The 20,868-nt window shown below is 44.7% G+C and overlaps 1 protein-coding gene across 2 annotated transcripts in view; it reads right to left on the bottom strand.

Annotated features, from left to right (window-relative positions):
* The window catches only part of LOC139565803 (synapsin-3-like), a 128,107-nt gene that overhangs the window by 94,584 nt on the left and 12,655 nt on the right, over positions 1–20,868 (bottom strand). For both annotated transcript variants that reach the window (XM_071386384.1, XM_071386383.1), the window contains exon 3: positions 5,615–5,672. In XM_071386384.1, the coding sequence (XP_071242485.1) occupies positions 5,615–5,672 (58 nt within the window). The remainder of the gene's footprint in view (positions 1–5,614; positions 5,673–20,868) is intronic.

Genomic DNA, 20,868 nt, shown 5'->3' with positions numbered 1-20,868 from the left:
GTTTGTGAGTATTTTAAAGTCTGTATTAGGCACTCTGAACAGCCGGCGGAGGGTACAAATCAGCATTCTGAGAACACTCTGCCCAACTGTACCACACACACACACACACACACACACAGGGCCCCAGGACAAGTGGACAGCACAGTAAAAACAGCAATAGACTCCAAATATGGTCCCCCCTCCCCTTCCCTCTCCTCCCCCTCCTCCCCCCCCTCTCCTTGCTAGCATCACACAACACAAAGCTCATCTGAAATCTTTGGGAGTATTTTTACAATTCTGCTAATGGGTGTCATTGAGGTTCATGTGCACAAGGTGCCTTTCGCTATGGTCAGGTGACAAACTTGTAAACGAGAACTTTGGTGGTCCGGAGTAAAACCACATGCAAATCTAAAGCATTATCCCAACAGTCAGAATGTGATAATAAGTGATTTTACTCCAACTACGCCGGAATCTGCCGGCAAAAAGCCTGTGATCGACATTGACATCTGCAACTGTTATGCAACAATTCATGAGGTGTCATGCTCTTAGGACACATTTACATTACATTTAAGTCATTTAGCACGGGGTACTGATAAACAATGACCAATGGCTCAACTCCTAGAACTGTGGCAAACTCTATCACAGAAAGGATTCTCTGCTTCATGTGCGAGACCCATTTAGACTAAACCTCCTGCTCCTCCCCCCTACCACCCCCAATCATTACATGGCCCATTATATCTCCTGTAAAAGAAACAGTCCCCCTGACCAGATCCCTCTCGATATATACAAAAGCAACAGTCGGAGTGGGAAACCTAAAATAGCTCCTGGTGATGAACGTAGATGTGGGGTAGGCAATTGAAGGCTCCTATCTTGTGGTTTCCTTTGGGTCCAAACATAGCTGTTTTTCTACAGCAGAAATGACTATTTACTTGGACTAGATACACTCCACCTCATTTATCTGAACAAACAAATGTGTGCTGCATTGTAAGGCAGTGGAGTCTGAGGAGAGCAGCAACCTTTCCATAATAGAAACCTTATTATCGTCTATATAGGGCACAGCTGCACTTGTTCAAGTTGGTCAAGAAAGGGCAACAGGAGTCTTTGTACAGTTTGCCAGTGCTGAACCCTCGTAAACGATTTCCAACTGAACATCAATCTTGTAACAACGTCAACACAGATGCCCTGAACCTCTGGGGGTGGAGACGTGAGGCGATTACTAAGGGTACGCATTACACAGACCCAATTGGCTGTGAATCTCCATTTCTGCAGAAGAGAGGAGCGTGGAAGAACAAGGTGGAGGGGATCGGAGCAGAGCAGAGCAGGCATTCTGTTCTCACTGAGGTCATAGGCCTGGTGAGCAGATGTTGTCCCTTCTGACCCGACTAGAACTCATTCTAATCACATAATTTGTCCAATTGCGCAAAATTGAGTACTTATTTTCCTCTACTCATGAACAAGGGTTGTCGAGTACCAATATGTACCCAGTGGATGGCTATTATTGTATTTGAATCATGTCTGTGATGTTAATATCACATTGACGCAGATGAAACGAGCAAGCAGCCTTGGAAAAAACATCACACACAGGGGAAAGAAACTGGATGTCATGACCGAGATCCTCCGCTTGGCACTGCTTAGCCGCCGAGCACAGAAGGGGAGCACACGTCCAAGAGACTTCAAAAGAGACACAAAAGGCATTGTGGGAGATAGTGGGGGGGGAAAAAACAGAAGCCCCGTGTATGCCCCTTTAGAGCACATCGACAATCTGAACACACACAGGATCTCCTGGCACAAGTGTGTAGAGATAAGAGTGGGCACAGTCAATGGCGCTGGGTATCTTGGAGCACTTATTGAGAGATTGATAAGACTCCCAGAGGGTAAGTCAATGAGGATCTGGGCAGCAGCTCATGGCCAAGCCAAGGTTGATCTGTGCCAAAGGAAAACCCTGGGAACGAGTTCAGTTGGACGTGACTGGCATGAGGCAGGATACCTGTGGTACCTAGGGCAACATCTGGCCCTCAAGAAAGTCTAGCAAATCAGACACAGCATTTTCTTTTACTTGTTAAACTTGAACTTGCAGCTTGGAAAACTATGACAGTGATGGGATTTGTTCACACTCTTTTCATGTATCGTATACGCCTACTTGCAGATGTGCACCACACAGCAGAACGTTCAAACTTTGCTGAAGCCGTCACTGGACAAGCATGACGAATGCTAGCTCCACGCTAGATGATAACGCTCATTGTTATGGAACTCGTGAAAAGTATGGAGCACAAAGAATCAACTGATTAATGTTAGGTGGGACCTAACGTTCCATTGATGCACTGCTCTCCGTTCTATTCCTGCAACCCCAGTGAAATACGAGTGCGAAGAGTATATGAAATGACGCATGGTGTTCCCTCTGAAACTATGCTATTCAGGCACAAGGTGACACCTCCTGTGGGTCTGTCCTCATCCTCCAGCTATAGGTCTACAGTGTGTTACCTCCTGTGGGTCTGTCCTCATCCTCCAGCTATAGGTCTACAGTGTGTTACCTCCTGTGGGTCAGTCCTCATCCTCCAGTTCTATAAAAAAAGGCTCAGAGCTCTGTTTGTAATCTGCACAGTGCAATGGAGAGTGTTTTGAAGACATGTTGTACTCTGTGTTTAAGTGTTTTATACATGTCGAGGCGCCGGGAAAGTTAACCTTCAAAACAGGGCCTCGTCGGTGTGGAGGCGTGTTTTATGACAACATGCTCACACCTGAAATATTTTAATGGGGTTGGGCAGAGGGGAATATCAAGAGATACACTATATATGCAAATGTATGTGCACACCGCTTCAAATTAGTGGAATAGGCTTTTCAGCCACACCCGTTGCTGACAGGTATAAAATCGAGCTCACAGCCATGTACTCTCCATAAACAAATATTGGCAGTAAAATGGACTTACTGAAGAGCTCATTGACTTTCAACGTGGCACCATCGTAGGACACCACCTTTTCAACAAATCAGTTCGTCAAATTTCAGCCCTGCTAGAGCTGCCCCGGTCAACTGTAAGCACTGTTTCTGTGAAGTGGAAACGTCTAGGAGTAACAACGGCTCAGCTGCGATGTGGTAGGCCACACAAACTCACAGAACGGGACCACGAGTGCTGAAGTGCGTAAAAGTCTTCGGTTGCAAAACTCACTACCGAGTTCCAAACTGCATCTGGAAGCAACATCAACACAATAACTGTTCGTCGGGAGCTCCATGAAATGGGTTTCCATTGCCGAGCAGCCGCACACAAGCCTAAGATCACCATGCGTAATGCCAAGGGTCGGCTGGAGTGGTGTAAAGCTCGCCGCCATTGGAGTCTGGAGTAGTGGAAACTTGTTCTCTGGAGTGATGAATTACGCTACACCACCTAGCAGTCTGACGGTCGAATCTAGGTTTTGCGGATGCCAAGAGAACGCTACCTGCCCCAATGCATAGAGCCAACTGCAAAGTTTGGAGGAGGAATAACGATCTGGGCTGTTTTTCATGGTTCGGGTTGGCCCCTTAGTTCCAGTGAAAGGAAATCTTAACGCTATAGCACACAATGACATTCTAGACGATTCTGCGCTTCCAACTTTGTGGCAACAGTTCAGGGAAGGTCCAGTATGACAATGCCCCAGTGCACAAAGAGAGGTCCATACAGAAATCGTTTGTCAAGATCGGAGTGGAAAAACTTGACTGGCCTACACAAACGCCCTGACCTCAACTCCATTGAACACCTTTGATATCAATTAGAATGCAGACTGCGAGTTAGGCCTAATCTCCCAACATCAGTGCCCGACCTCACTAATGCTCTTGTGGCTGAACGGAAGCAAGTCCCCTCAGCAATGTTCCAACATCTGGTGGAAAGCCTTCCCAGAAGAGTGGAGGCAAAGGGTGGACCAACTCCATATTAATGCCAATGAGTGGAATGAGATGTTTGATGAGCAGGTGTCCACCTACTTTTGCTCATGTAGTGTACCAGACCTCAATAGGCCTCTCTTTCTCTCTCACATTCTCTCTGCCTTTCTGACTGTCTATCGGCCTTTCTCTCTCTCTCTCTCAGCTATCAGAAGCTGCTATGGGTGGCCTGTACACTGCCTGTGCCTCAGACTGGCACCTTATATGGCAGCAGCTGGGCGAAGAGCAGGAGCTAGCTAGGTTGGCTTTGGGCACGTGGGCACCAGTTGAGTTCAGAGCAGGGTGAGGGACGACAACAACACTGCAGAGCTGAGGAGGTAGGAAAGAGAGAAAAAGAGAGAGAGCAAGGGGGCTGTGTTTTTATTGTCGTTTTCTAAAAAGGGGCCATCATCCCATTGATCCAACATTTCACACAGGGATCGGGTTTCCTTCATCCTTGAGCTTTATGTTAGATGTACTAACACCGGCGAGGGGTCCGGCTGGGCTGTGTATGGCGGGAAGGCAATTAGCATCTGACTCATTACCCTGCGAGGAGCGGAGGAGGACTTCTGAGAAACAGTGGAGGGTCTGGCAAAAATAAAAGTGGGGTTAGATGAGGTTTAGGGGGCTTGAGGGTGCGACCCCCATAGCGGTCCCTTCGCTCTTGATTTAAGTTTTTATTTGGGCTTGCTCTCAGCAACGCCGAGAACTGCTACAAAAACGCAGAGCCCCCATATTTCACAACTCTTAAAAAATGCATGATTTTAACTTACAACTCCAAGCCCCAGCAGCCCAGCTACGGTCTCAATATTACTGAGAATGAGATCTAACCACAACAGTAGAGTGTTGAGCAAACAGACAGCCTATAAAGTCCCTGGTCTGGTCTTTTGTGGTTTGCTTTTTCCTTCTCCAAATAAATCCCACCACTTAATTTTCAAAGACAACGACTCCAGTCTGCCCAATCGCTTGCAGATGTATGGCCAAGCTTTTAGGAGGGAAATTAGATGTTATCTACCCACCGAAAATACTGTATGTCTAGACGGTTGCGTATTTTTGCATATACATTGGCACTGACGGCATCTTTTCATATAAAAAAATGATAAATGCCCATTAAAACTGCCGTGTTTGTGCTACAAGGTTCAGAACAGGTTACTTCAGGGGGAAGTTGGTCTGACAAAACATTTGTAAAAGAGCTACCTGATGGGAGAGTCAGAAAGACCATTAGGATGTGTTAACACGGTGCAGAATTAAATCGAACTACTGCCATTGCTAGCTTCTGATTCAAATAAAAAGCATCAACTCAGAACTGTAAGGGACTGCTTCTGACACGAGTCCAGAAAACATTTCAATTCTCCCTGCATGTAATCCAATGCTGAGAAGACGAGTACATAAAAATAAAGTACATTCCATCAGGCAGGCAAGCACATACTGTACACAAACACAGAGCATGCTAACATGATAACAGGCTAACTGAGGCATGGAAGTAAATAAGCCATGTACTTAGTGTCTAATAAGTACGTAATACCTGCTCCTACCCAGCTGTTAAAGCTCTAACATGCTATCCTAATGGTACTTGAATAAAACAGCTTAGATTCCTAGTGGATGATGGGGTAAAAAAATTGTGAAAGACGTGGGTCAAGTCAGTCACCCAAGAGTGGCATCAGCTGAGCTAACAAAACCCAATCCCTCATCTGAGCCATGCCCCGGCCACAGTCCCTGCAGCTCCAACAGTTCTAACGCCACCAACCTGCTCCACCCGGATGTCGTACTCCCCGTTCAACTTCTTCCCTCGGAAATACTTGGCCCTGTGAGGAAAGAAATGGGAAAGAGACGAATGAGACGAGATGAAATGCGATCACAACTTTCAGAGCTTATAAACTTTTTTTTCACACAGTAGCCTAGGGGAGCTTCTAGACAGGAAAGGATTGTCTACAGTCTTGAAATGACCTGTGTCGAGACGACTAGAAAATAGGTTCTCCAGTATCACCTGAATCCTGTATAATTATAAAAGGTATCTGTTGTAGTGGCCACCTGTGTATACTGTACCACTACACTTCTGTTTCTTCACCAACAGAGAAAAGTATGTAGTCATAACCACAGTATGCAGTCAAAACAACCTCGGAATAATCTGTTTATTTAATTGAGGAAGGCTGAAACGTCAAGTTTTCCAAAATAGCTTGAGACCATTGACAAATATTATTTGTTTCCATGATTACAGCATCGTGGTCCTTGTGTAGTACCATATAAACTTTCCCAGACTAAAAACCAGCTGAACATCATAATCAGTCATAACATCATATCCCCCACCTACTAGGCGGTTAGGCACCTCATAAAGAAACAGCAAGAGAGGAGAAAGAGTAAAGAGAGAGAGGCGGATCTCAAATCAACAGGATATTAAAAGAGATATGACTCAATGTCCCTGAATGGGACAATGTCCCTGTACACACACAGTAACAGTGATGTCCTTTTTTCGTAGTCTGAGTCTGTCTGAAAACCCATTTCCTGTTCCTAACCATGGCATCCTTACAGGCCAGGCATCAGGCTTCACTCGCATCATCAAACACCATAGGCAGGAAACATGATTACACTTTTAGACAGCCCTGAACCAAACACACACAAACAAACACAAACAACCACAAAAACACAAGGAACAGACACAAACACACGAGGCAGAAACCGACGGTGACGGTGTCACTTTAAAAAGCGAGGGATTGGGTATGTGTGTGTTTGGAGAAGAGGATGGGGGTGGACATTCACATCAATCTGGACATTTCAGATATACTACCTCTCGTGCACACTTTTCGGCGTTAAGAGCTCTACGTTTATAGCCTGTGAGCCTGTGTCTTTGCCAACACTCTGTGGGTCCAGCCGGTGAACTCTCACCCCTAGCAGGCGTGGGCCGGTTATCAATCTGTCAAGGGCTACATGCTAGCTGTTGGTGTGTGTTTGCTGTGTGTGTGTTTGCTGTGTGTGTGTGTGCGCTCTACATGCTGGAGGCTCCTGATCAGTAGGACACAGGCTGTTAGGGATTTAGAGTAACTGCCTCTCAACTCAACTCACTCTCTCTTCTCTTTGGGATTGCACATTTTCTGTTGATCACCCAAAAGATTATTGGTGTCTTTTGTGACAGAAAAAAGGTTGCATTCTTTCCTATGTCTCTTCTTGCAATTGCACATTTCTACTATCACTCCTTGCAGGGCTGGCGCTAGAACTAATGAGTTGGAAGGGCCCCATAGAGGGGCAAGATTCTTTTCACGGGACCACCTGTGTGCGCACACTGCAATTTTTTTTATAAATAAAAAATAACCCCTGGGCCTCAATAGACCCCCCTTCAAGCTTATGAGCAGTCATCATGACTGCAACATTCTAACAGTGTAATTAAAACATTTTATATATGCTCTCGCTTGTCTTAGGTAACATAAGAATACCATTTTTTAAATTAGTTTATGTTACTGTAGGACAGGGGTCTCCAACTTTTTCTAACATGAGAGTTACTTTTAAATTATGAAACATGTTCAGAGGTACTCAGATTTTTTTGTAGCCTTCAAAATAGGCACTTTGTATTTTCCCGATATTCCATTTTCTCACCTTTATTTTTCCTGGTTTGGATTTGTTTTCAGTTTTTACTAAATAGTTAAAATTATTTAATAGAGAAACAATGAAATTAGACGTTCTGAGTCCATGTCAATGCTTAAATCATACCAGCAGACAATTTTTTAGGGCGGGGGAAAAAATGAACACATTTTGATTTTTTGGAGTAATACCTCTTTAATTGTGCATTTTGTGCGAGAGGAATGTGCTGGTTGAGCTATGTTTCTGTTGCTATATATGTCATGACAGAGTTTGCAAAACAAAAGCCCATTGGATTGATACTAATAATCATTATATAATTCTGCCAGGTAAGCTTAATTTGCATCATTACCGCTGGCTAAGTGAATGATAGACAAACACACACACACACACATCACACAGAAATACACGGGAAATTTTGCTGGAAATTAATTGACAGATATCGTGTTACGTTTGGTTTTGTAAGCCAATTTGAACTAACTAGGGATAATGTCAAAATGGATTTGATTGGATAGTAGCCGGGAGCTTACGATGTCTGATACGTGACAGCTTGTGATGGAGTTCTCATTCCCAGCCCAAACCCGACGGGGCCTGACTGCCCGGCCTTATACATGATAATAATAAAATGCTTGATTGTATTTAAAGGCATGAATGACTCGACTCCTACAGTATGCTGTGTAATGGTATGATATGAATAAATGACTGTTGCAAATCAGCGCGATGGCGCTGTCCCAACCAAAACGGTGCTGAAATGATCATAAAATGCTTTTTTTCAGAATGATTTGGCGAGCTACTGGTAGCTTGAGATCGACCTGTTGGAGACCGCTGCTATTTAAACACTAAAAACACCTCGATTAAAGTGTTCAAAACTAATAATTTTATCTGTGGAGTGCATTTGTTACAACTACGAAACAGAAAGCATGTGTTGGAACGTGGTAACAGCTTCATTTTATAACAAAATACAAAAAAATACCCCAAACCACCAAGACGCACAAGATGCTCAGTCAAATAATGAAAACATCATTAGCCTAAACATTATAAACTGGGTGGATTGAGCCCTGAATGCTGATTGGATGACAGCCGTGGTATATCAGACTCTAGTATGACAAAACGTTTATTTTTACTGCTGTAATTACGTCGGTAACCAGTTTATAATAGCAATAAGACCTCGGGGGTTTGTGGTATATGGCCAATATACCACGGCTAAGGGCTGTATGCAGGCACTGCGTTGCGTTGCGCTTAAGAACAGCCCTTAGCCGTGGTATATTGGCCATATACCACACCCCCTCGTGCCTTATTGCTTAAAAATAAGCACCAAGTGTGCTTGATAAAGTGAAAATCAGCACAAAAGCAATAATGGCATTATAATTAATATAAGTCTCGATATGACAGCAGTCAAAAATAGTAAATTGTCAGCTTATTGGAGCATGTCCATGTCACATAAACAAGGAAAGCTGGTGAATGCGTTGCTAATGGGTTTTTTTGTGCTAATAATCGGCCCGTAGCATTGTCATCGGCTTGTTCAATCCAAACAGGGCCGTCCCTCCTCTCTCCTGTTTCACCGTTTCATTTGGTGGTGGCGCAGGCACCTGCTCAGCGCACACCGTTCTGGCTTTTTTTGCGCTTCGGCCTCGGAGGTGTTGGTTCAGGCTGAGGCTCAGAATCAGGAGAATAATCATCAGAGATTGTTGTGATTCATTTCTTCCCCACCGTCTGAGTCGTTTTCATTCAGGTTTTGTAGCAATGCTAATGCAGCATGTGCATCCATTCATCTTGGTCTTCTTGCCATTTGTAAATGACGCACGCTCTCACTTGGTACTCCGAGTAGGCCAGAGTAGACTGCTTGGATTCGGTGTACTGATTTAGCGTACATACCATTTTGAGATTATAATTTAGAATAGATCAAAACAATAAAGGCCCGTCCTGTTCTTCATTCATAAATTGGTGATTAGTTATGCATCTTTCGCTTCCCCTCACTCCTCAACTCACCCATTCTCCGCCTTTCTCCCTCATCACATATTACTTCATTAATTTCATGTTGTTATATCTGTTAAAATAGTTTGGGTATAGTTTAGGTTCAGATTCGAGGCAATTATCAGGGTGCTTATCAACTGGGCATATCGGGAGAGGGCTCGGAGCAGGCTCTACTGTCAGGAGAAGAAACTATCTCACCGGAGAAAGCATCCGAGTGAGCTAAACAGCACCCCTCTGTCTTGCTATATGTAGCCCATGTATCTGACGCTGCCTGGACAAAAAGAGTATGACACGCCATACTATTTTTGTCCAGACAGCATCAGATACACATAATGACACAAAGGGGCGCTGTTTCGCTCGCTCTGCTGATTTATCAGAGATTGATGCGTCTTTCTGTCAGCGTGCGTCTCAGTCCGATAAATTATCAGTATTTTAATATTTTATTTGGACGGGCAAGGAGGTATGGTAGGGCGGGCCAGGCCCCCTAAGGACCACCCATAACGCCTGCCCTGATTCCCTGCCTTGGTGTTTGTCTTCTCTGGCAGTATAAGGTCATACTAGCTCTCTCCATACGTCTCTTCTTGCTGTACCCCTTTATCTCCCACCTATCCCTGCTTTCCATATGCTGCTTTACAGTAAATGAGATGCAAATTAATCTCATCACTGATCTTCTTCTCAAGGTTTTCCAGCTGTTGAGCTGTTGACTATAAGATCCATGGTTATCCTTCCCTGTCATTTAGTTAGCCCTGAACCATTGAAAACGTCTGACCTAGATACAGTAAAGACCAATGCTCTGTCACCCAAGGCCACTCTTACCTTCACCATGACCGTAATAGAGCATGAGCCATGAAGCGAGACCAGGAGGCTCGCGTATGGGTTAAAAATGACTGGTATGTTTTCAAGCCAAGGCATTCATTGTACAACCTGTCATCACTTCAAATTATCACTTCAATTTATAGTCAGTTGGACTTGAAAAGTGGAGGTGAGCAGCCCTTCGCATGGTTCCAAGAGTAAACACCCAGACAGGATTTGGCCCATGTTCTTCCCAAACACTCACTCTTACAGTCACACACCCATTGTAAAAACATCATGCAGAGGAATCCAGAATCTTTACCGTGAAACTTTTCCCTCCATTGCATTAGTCTTCCATAAAGCCAAAGTGAGTCATGTATTTTGACAGATGATGAAATCTGGAATTTGCTATTCTTTCTTACACGTGAAAACATGGGTTAGGCTATATGACAATGAGAACTCACAGACAGATTTTTCCCACAGCCATCAATTACTATCACTTCGACAGCAGATATGACAATAATGACATCAGTGATTGTATTGCAATCACCAAAGAACGGTTGGATAGAGTAATCTAATATAGGATCATTCAAGAGCCGGTACATTGTTCAGATTCGAACAACAAACTGACAGCTTCTTGGCTTGCAGAATGTCATGTGGCATGGCATTCTGAGGAGGGTATGGCATGACAGGGAGCCAATGGCAAGTCAGATGAGGAGGGCGAGATGGTGAGAGAGAGGGACGAGGCAGCCAAGCAGGAGAAAGGAGGAGAGAGGGAATCCTGGGAGTGAGAGATTCCGAAAGACGGTGAGAGAAAAACAGAGAAGTGAGAATAGGAATGAGAGATCGAGAGCTAGCGAAAGATGAAATGAGAACTGGAGAGAGAGAAAAAGAGCGGGAGGGAAAAGGAAAGATGAGTGAGAGAAACAGAAAGAGAAAAAGTGATGAGGATGGTGGATGGTGATGTTGTGGGTGGTGAAAGCTGCTGTGTGTGTGTGCACCGCCATTGTGCCCCAGTCAGAGCTGGAGGCCAGGCCTGTCAGGGGAGCCCAGCGTTTCCCTGGAGACCAGCAGCCTCTCCTCTGGAATGCCCTGGAGGAAATGTGACCCCGAGGCAGAGGGCAACGATGGATGGACATGGGACACCCTCACCAACACTAACCCTCACCCACAATTAAAGATCCTAATAGCTTGGATACACAGTACAGTACTAATGAGCTACTAGTTCTAATACAGCTGTCTGTGCAAACACCTCACAAGGGGAGACATAAATATTACAGTCATGTTCACTCAGCTATGAGATTCTATTAAATATTAACAATGAGAAAGGTCAATTCGGGGAACATGAAGAAAGACTGTGGCAAAGCCACCACACATGTTGTAACACTGATTGGTATTTAGTGTAATATTGTAAATCACTATTAAACCAATTTGAGATAAGAGAACCTATCAGCCATCAATAAGCCATTGATGAATTCTGGGTTCTAACTCAAACTTGAAATAGGGTTAATTATCAGGTAATCTATTGAAATATTGAGTGCTATGGTTTAGAGCGTCTACACCAGAAGTTAATGGGTATCTGTAGGAGGAAGGTATATGGTGGGTGCAATTAAGCTCGGAATGTACTGAGTGTCGGGAAAACGATCATATGTGGCAGGCACTGATGAGGGGAGAGAGTCATGGATTAGTGATGAAAGGGGTCGAGGTCAGGTCAGGTCACGTTAAGGGAGAAGGAAAAGTTTATTGCCAGTATCACTTCGTTTCCTGCCAAGCAATAAAGATGCTATGTTTAGTTAGAAGGAGGAGACTCCACCTAAAGTGGGGTACATATATCACCACTATTTTTAACCATGTCTTTGTCTGTTCAGCTGTTCTATCCTTTGGGAAGAATAAACTTGGTTTAAGCTTTCATAGTGTCCGGCGAGCTCTTACTCTGATAATTAGAACCTAACAGTTGGTGCTGCGAGCAGGGTTCACCACGATTTGCAGTCGAACTAGAGATTCTGAATCAGTGAAACAGGAGCCGGCACCAGAAACAAGGTAGGCACAGTTCCTATACCTGTTATCACTAATTCTGACATCTTGGGGAGATGAGAGTCGTAGGCTGAACCAATTATAGGATACGGACTCTAGAAAGCCTGAGCTTATTCAGTAGTCCCATTGTATTACGACCAGTCGTAGCTTTGTGGTATATGGTAAGTCCAGGAAGTAGAGGGTAAGTCCTAGGGGGTAAATCCCGAGTGGGTTGGTTCCTGCTAGTACTATATAGGGTAAGTCCCGGAAGGTTTAGCCCTAGCAGGCTTGTACCTGCAGAGGCTAAGTCCTAGGGGGTAAATACCAAGTGTGTTAGTTCCTGTGACTACTATAAACTATAGGGTAAGTCCCAGGAGGTAAGCCTGAGCAGGCTGGTACTGGCAGAGGGTAAGTCCTAGGGGGTAAATCCCGAGTGGGTTGGTTCCTGTGAGTATTATAAGAATAGAGTGTGAGGCAGTGTAGTGCCAGGGGATGGATACGTGTCTGGAGGAGAGCCTCATCCCTGGTTAGAAAAGGAGAAAGATAACATGATTCGAGAATATGAGCAGTAGCAATAAGGAGAGAGGTTGGTTTATGCCCTATTGGGGCGGTGAACTGTGACAGATTATGTGGAGCTAGGAAGACAAGTGGGAATAATGTTGGTAATGTGTGTTATCAACAACAGTGATATTTGAGGCGCAACCCTGGAATAAGACATTAGGTAATCCGTATTCTCCAGTAATATATTTGCAGACTCTATAGTAGTGGTTCTAATACAAGGAATTAGGTGCCGTGACCAATTAAAGGCACAAATACCATAACTATTCTTCGGGGAAATGGGTAGTGCTACCTTGGAAAACAGTTAATAGAAGGTGTGTATTATAGACGGGAGTGAAGAAATCTAAAACACCCTGGACATCGTCGGGAGAGGTTTGGGAATAAGAACTATTGATATGGCAACAGACAGCCGCGATTCACGAGCATTCTACCAATTCGGCTCTAATATGGGAAAAATTTTGCAAAAAAATGCACATTTGTGGCCTGCTGGAGGTCATTTTGCAGGGCTCTGGCAGGGCTCCTCCTTGCACAAAGGCGGAGGTAGCGGTCCTGCTGCTGGGTTGTTGCCCTCCTACGGCCTCCTCCACGTCTCCTGATGTACTGGCCTGTCTCCTGGTAGCGCCTCCATGCTCTGGACACTACGCTGACAGACACAGCAAACCTTCTTGCCACAGCTCGCATTGATGTGCCATCCTGGATGAGCTGCACTACCTGAGCCACTTGTGTGGGTTGTAGACTCCGTCTCATGCTACCACTAGAGTGAAAGCACCGCCAGCATTCAAAAGTGACCAAAACATCAGCCAGGAAGCATAGGAACTGAGAAGTGGTCTGTGGTCACCACCTGCAGAACCACTCCTTTATTGGGGGTGTCTTGCTAATTGCCTATAATTTCCACCTTTTGTCTATTCCATTTGCACAACAGCATGTGAAATGTATTGTCAATCAGTGTTGCTTCCTAAGGGGACAGTTTGATTTCACAGAAGTGTGATTGACTTGGAGTTACATTGTGTTGTTTAAGTGTTCCCTTTATTTTTTTGAGCAGTGTATATTGACTAATTGATTTGAGAATTTTTTGTATATTTATAACTTCAGAAGTGCATTAAGAGTAGTGACCATATGAGTTAGATGGAATGATATATTTACAATTGTATCTGTAGCAGGAGGCGAGGTACACATGAGGTCTGTGTTTGAGACAGAATGTTTACATAAGGCTGTTACGTGGGATGGAACGTGACTGGGTGGAGATCTGTGGGGGCTCATAAATTGAGGTCGGGGTGATAGAGTGGTATCATCCCCAGAGACTATGTATATTGTTACAGGAGATAGCTAGGAGAGGGAGGACAGCCAACTGTGCACAATATAGGGACTATTACACATACCCAGATCATGGTGAAAGTAGCAAAGATAGGCATTTCAGACACTACTGTCAACTTTCAGGAAACCTGTGACTCAGAGTTTTGTTAGGTTGGATATTCTTCCAACGTCATTGCTCTCTTTCCCATTTATAACAGCCAAACAGCCAGCGAACACTAGACAGATTCCATGCAGTAGTTATTCTCACGGGCAGTCGCTGTAGGGACAGTTATTGAAGGAGGCGATAGTAACAGCGTGGAATTGGACTACGGTCCAAATTGGGTATTTGAGGTATTTGAGGTATGCGTCATGGGCAGTGTTAGTAGTAGCAGGGGTTACTTTAATAGCATTGTTGGGAGAGTCTATGTTGTCAGGGAATGACCCCTGCGTTGCAGTGTGTCCACACGTAGTACTCCTTACAGCACCTGCAGCGGTAAAGATCGTCACGTCTCTCCTCGGTGGGTTCACACTTCTCACATGAAGTGAGATCCAGCTGCATAATGGGTGAGCTTGAAGACGCCATGACAGAGGAAGCAGAGCTAAAGAGAGAGAGAAAGACTAGATTCCACTGTAGACATGCAGATGGGTTGGGTCTGGGAGTCAGGCGAAGAAAGAGTGGGAATTGTCATGTTATCAAACTTTGGGTTTTCATGCATATATAATTGTGCATAGATTACCACATTGTTAATACTGTTATGTTTTGTGTTTCTCGTTGCTTTTCAAGTCTTGTGCTATCATTCTCCTAGGAACCAGACGGAGAAAGTTGAGATGGAAGGAGTCAACAGCTCCAACGGACATGTTATTATCAGTGTTCTATGAGAAATGGAAATAAGAGTGTGCTTGGTGTGATCATAGAACAGAGGCCATAAGTCTCTGGGTTCGTATATGTCACTGTGAATGTTAGGCTTGTTTATTATACATTGTTTTGGTTCATGTTTTATTATTATTGTTTGTCCATTTATAAGTCATTTCCAAGTTTATGTAATGTTGAACAGTATGGAGTTAAATGTTCAGAACGGGTGATTGATGGATTCCGAGACTCCTAAACTTGAAATAGGGTTAATTATCAGGTATTCTATTGAAATATTGTGTGCTATGGTTTAGAGCGTCTACACCAGAAGTTAATGGGTATATGTAGGAGGAAGGTATATGGTGGGTACAATTAAGCTTGGAATGTACTGAGTGTCGGGAAAACGATCATATGTGGCAGGCACTGATGAGGGGAGAGAGTCATGAATTAGTGATGAAGGAGGTCGAGGTCAGGTCACGTTAAGGGAGAAGGAAAAGTTTATTGCCCGCATCACTTAGCATCTTTATTGCTAGGCAGGAAACTATATTTAGCGAGAAGGAGGAGACTCCACCCAAAGTGGCGGTACATATACCGCCACTATTGTAACCATGTCTTTGTCTGTTCAGCTGTTCGATCCTTTGGGAACAATAAACTTGGTTTAAGCTTTTATAGTGTCCGTCGAGTTCTTACTCTGATAATTAGAACCTAACACCATCTATCAATGCATCATAAAAAATGTTTAATTCTCATACTTGGTTAAGATATTTGGGTAATCATGGATCACTAAAGCATTCACGTTTCAATGTCTGTATTACACCACATGATCCCAAGGCTTGAATATAGGTCAAATGGTGTTATTAATAACTCATCTTGATACGGAATTAACCGGGAATTAAAGCACATCAAAACCAGATTATTGCAGAGGTACCGACAGAGACAAAGCAGGAAAACATTGACCAATTTCAATAGTTCCATTTTGTCTACAAATGTAAACCTGGGAGTTTGAAACGAAACGGAGCACCAGTTTGTGGCCCCCCCATCAGACAAACATTGATCCTGAATTACAAACGCAGCTATTTTTTTGGTTGCCTGGTGGGAATGGTTCTATTGTGGTTATTTATCTCATGGCCGTTCGCCTGCGGTCCGGGGCAACCTTCTCCAAGCTATCGGTTTGTGTCGTCTATAATAGTTTTTGCTCCAGATAAAATACTTGTGTTGGCAACCGTAGCAACAATAAAAGTGCCGGGAGATAGGATCAATGTTGATTTATGGAGATGCAGTAAAAACACAAAGCATCTGAGGACTATTGGAAAGCTTAGGCAGCCACAAAGTGAACTTTTCATGAACTACTGTACCTTGCAGACTTTCAGATGGGAGTCAAGGATTTAAAGCCCTCGATTTCACCTAAAACCATGATCTACTACTTTATCTTAAAGGTTTTATCACGTTTTCCCTAGCATCCCTAGCAAGTGTCCTCCACTAAAATAAAGAGATATGTCTTATTCAACACGAGAAAAAGTTGACATTGTTTTCATTTCACCCCTGTTTGCAATGCCACCTGAACACCTACTGATGCATATATTGTGGTAGCTGACAGAAGGGTGTTGACACAATTCCACTGGACCCTGTTAAAGTGTCTGCAAAATGACTATCAGAAACTAATGTGGTAATGGAGGCCCATTCAAACACTTCTGGAGCTTTATGTTTCCCCTACGACGCCAGCCAAGTGCATGGAATAGAATGGAGACAGACAGACAGACGGTAGCAGGAGGGTTCACAGAGAACTGACATCTGTAGTAGCACTACACGGCCATCAATTCATCCACACATTAAACTGAAGAGAGAAAACTAGCATGCCTAAATGCACATTCGTTCACATTGTCTTTAACAAACAGTAAGGAGGGGGAAGAAATCGGCACCATGATACAGACACGTTGCCAAAGCAGCAAGGCTTTTACGAGTTGTACTTCTCTCACAGGGGTATTGCTCAATAGTTCAAAGGTTGAGCTGCTGCTATTCTCCACTCTTACTCCACCTTTGATTTGGTAGCCTGGTCTCAGACGTGTTTGTGCTGTCTTGCCAACTCATATGGTTATTGTCAATCTAGCAAGGCACGTCTATTGTACTGAATTACAGTGATATAAAGAGATGATGATAAAAAAGAGAAGAGCCTCAAGAGAAGAGACAAATTACACCAAGTGTGTAGGTCTCCATGTAAAGGGCCATGCTGCTACCACAAAGCTCAATCTTTGATGGTGCACTGCTCACTCTATACTGAGTAAACAAGTTAATCCCCATGTGTTTGAAATGGAACGATTACAACAGAATAAGGCCATGTATGTGCCACTTGAACAGATCTGTATTGTGGTGGCAGACCATATAGGTGTTCACAGGTAGTATTGAATGGTCAGAGGTAACCCAGGGAGCAATGCTCAGCACAGGTACAGATTCTCTCAGAGTTTTCCAATAGGTTATCAGCTAGCGCCACCTGCTGTTCATAACTCAGTGTTACTCTACACAGAGATGCAGTGAATGTGAAGAAACACATCAGCGCTAGAGTAGGTTGTGAACTTGTGGCAAGTGGACTACAGTGCCTCAGTGTGGCCAAAAATGAAACACCTCAGTTTTCATATGGTAATATCCCAATGCTGTTTATATCAAACAATACGCATAAAAACACTTTTTTAAGACCTATATTTATTACAGCCTTTTACCAACCATGGCCACACATCACCAACAATAAAGAGAAGACTGCATGGTTGATACAATACACACAAACATAATGATATGTTTGGTAAAGGATTCACTCAAGTTCTCACTGACAGCTGACCGCTTGTACTTGAAAACATGCACTTAGCATGTTCACTTATAGACCTAAGCTTAAAATGAATATGGTGTCTGGGCAAACGGATATGAACACAAAGGTCCACTACACTGTACATACAAGGGACGTCTGCTGTACCGTGTATAACTGGGTCAAGACCAACTTTCATTGGAGATGCTTAACCACATTTCTTTTGATATTGTATCCAGTATGTTTGTTTTTGTTTTTATGTTTGGCCCATGTCTGCACAGAAGACCTATGAAACATTCATACTATTATGAAAAAGATGCTGTCAAACTGACTCTGAACATGCCTCATTAACAAATGCAGTTTTTTTCTTCAGTCTGGTTGCAACTCAGAAGCTAACCAGCTAATTAGCTACTAGCTATTTAGTCATTGTCAGCCACTGCTAGCGGCCTTTACCTTCCGCACAGACACCAGACGTTTTTTTTGCCTGGATAATACTTGCCAGCCTGCCAGAATCGGACTGCCGTAAACCCTGGACCATTACTCCTGATCATCACGGCTAGCTAGCTGCCACCGAGTGACCCAGCCCCGAAGCTAGCCCTGAGCCAGGCCCACCTCCCGGCCTACTCAGTGATCACTCGGCTACACAGCTGATGCCTCTCGGACTCAACCCCAACACGGCTAGAATCCACTACTCCACCTTAAGCTCTGGACCTTTGCATCGGATCATTGCTGCTAGCTAGCTGCTACCGAGTGGCTATAGTGGCTAACGCCCCTGCCCCAAAGCTAGCACCAGTTAGCCGCGAGCCAGGCGCATCTCCCGTCTAGCAACCGAAATTACTACAACTGCAATACCTCTTTCGTCATCTGGCCTGGACCCTTTGCCGACACGACGCCCCGCCATACCACCACGACTGGTCTGCCGACGGAACTCTATCCACTGTGCCCTCAACCGGCCTTTGCCGGACGTCGGAGCAGACGCTTCTACTAACCCCGGCCTGCTAACTTTAAACGCTGTGTCTCCCGTATGCTAACGTAGTATTGACTACCCCGCGGCTTCCCTGTTCCATCTATTGCTGTTCACTGGACCCTATGATCACTTGGTTACATAGCTGATGCCTGCTGGACTGTTCATTAATCACGGTACTCCATTTTGTTTATTTTTTGTTTATCTGTCGGCCCCAGCCTCGAACTCAGGCCCTGTGTGTAGTTAACTGACCCTCTCTGCCCATTCATCGCCATTTTACCTGTTGTTGTTGTTTTAGCTGATTAGCTGTTGTTGTCTTACCCGTTGTTATCTTAGCCAGCTCTCCCAATCAACACCTGTGATTGCTTTATGCCTCGCTTTATGTCTCTCTCAAATGTCAATATGCCTTGTATACTGTTGCCAAGGATAGTTATCATTGTTTTAGTTTACTGCAGAACCCCTAGTCCCACTCAACATGCCTCAGATAACTCCTTTGTCCCACCTCCCACACAGGTGACCTCACCCAGCATATTTAGCGAGTCCAGAGATGCAACCTCTCTTATCATCACTCAGTGCCTGGGTTCACATCCACTGTACCCGCACCCCACCATACCCCTGTCTGTACATTATGCCCTGAATCTATTCTACCACACCCAGAAATCTGCTCCTTTTATTCTCTGTCCCCAACGCACTAGACGACCAGTTTTGATAGCCTTTAGCCGTAACCTCATCCTACTCCTCCTCTGTTCCTCGGGTGATGCGGAGGTTAACCCAGGCCCTGCGTGTCCCCAGGCACTCTCATTTGTTGACTTCTGTATCCGAAAAAGCCTTGGTTTCATGTATGTTAACATCAGAAACCTCCTCCCTAAGTTTGTTTTACTCACTGCTTTAGCACACTCCGTCAACCCTGATGTCCTTGCCGTGTCTGAATCCTGTCTTAGGAAGGCCACCAAAAATTCTGAGATTTTCATACCAAACGACAACATTTTCCGTCAAGATAGAACTGCCAAAGGGGGAGGAGTTGCAATCTACTCCAGAGATAGACCTGGAAAGTATGACAGAACTTTGCAGGCTATGCCCAAACAGTTCAAGCTTCTAATTTTAAAAATGAATCTCTCCAGAAATAAGTCTCTCACTGTTGCCGCCTGTTATAGACTCAGCGGTGCCCTGGACACCATATGTGAATTGATTGCCCCCCATCTATCTTCAGAGTTCGTTCTGTTAGGTGACCTAAACTGGGATATGCTTAACACCCCGGCAGTCCTACAATTAAGCTAGATGCCCTCAATCTTTTTTTTTTTTTTAAACCCCTTTTCTCCCCAATTTTCGTGGTATCCAATCACTAGTAATTACTATCTTGTCTCATCGCTACAACTCCTGTACGGGCTCGGGAGAGACGAAGGTCGAAAGCCATGCGTCCTCCGAAGCACAACCCAACCAAGCCGCACTGCTTCTTAACACAGCGCGCCTCCAACCCGGAAGCCAGCCGCACCAATGTGTCGGAGGAAACACCGTGCACCTGGCCCCCTTGGTTAGCGCGCACTGCGCCCGGCCCGCCACAGGAGTCGCTGGAGCGCGATGAGACAAGGATATCCCTACCGGCCAAACCCTCCCTAACCCGGACGACACTAGGCCAATTGTGCGTCACCCCACGGACCTCCCGGTCGCGGCCGGCTGCGACAGAGCCTGGGCGCGAACCCAGAGACTCTGGTGGCGCAGCTAGCACTGCGATGCAGTGCCCTAGACCACTGCGCCACCCGGGAGGCCCGATGCCCTCAATCTTACACAAATCATTAAGGAATCCACCAGGTACAACTCTAAATCCGTAAACATGGGCACCCTCATTGATATTATCCTGACCAACTTGCCCTCCAAATACACCTCTGCTGTTTTCAATCAGGATCTCAGCGATGACTGCCTCATTGCCTGCATCCACTATGGGTCAGCGGTCAAACGACCACCCCTCATCACTGTCAAACGTCTTAAATAAGCATGCCCCTTTCAAAAAATGTAGAACTAAGAACAGATACAGCCCTTGGTTCACTCCAGACCTGACTGCCCTTGACCAGCACAAAAACATCCTGTGGCGGACTGCACTAGCATCGAATAGTCCCCACAATATGCAACTTTTCAGGGAAGTCAGGAATCAATACACGCAGTCAGTCAGGAAAGCGAAGACTAGCTTTTTCAAAC

Source organism: Salvelinus alpinus, chromosome 37, assembly GCF_045679555.1.
Source record: "Salvelinus alpinus chromosome 37, SLU_Salpinus.1, whole genome shotgun sequence".
Taxonomy (NCBI): domain Eukaryota; kingdom Metazoa; phylum Chordata; class Actinopteri; order Salmoniformes; family Salmonidae; genus Salvelinus; species Salvelinus alpinus.
The sequence above is the reverse complement of the archived record's forward strand: the minus strand, read 5'-3'. Positions and strand labels throughout refer to the sequence as shown.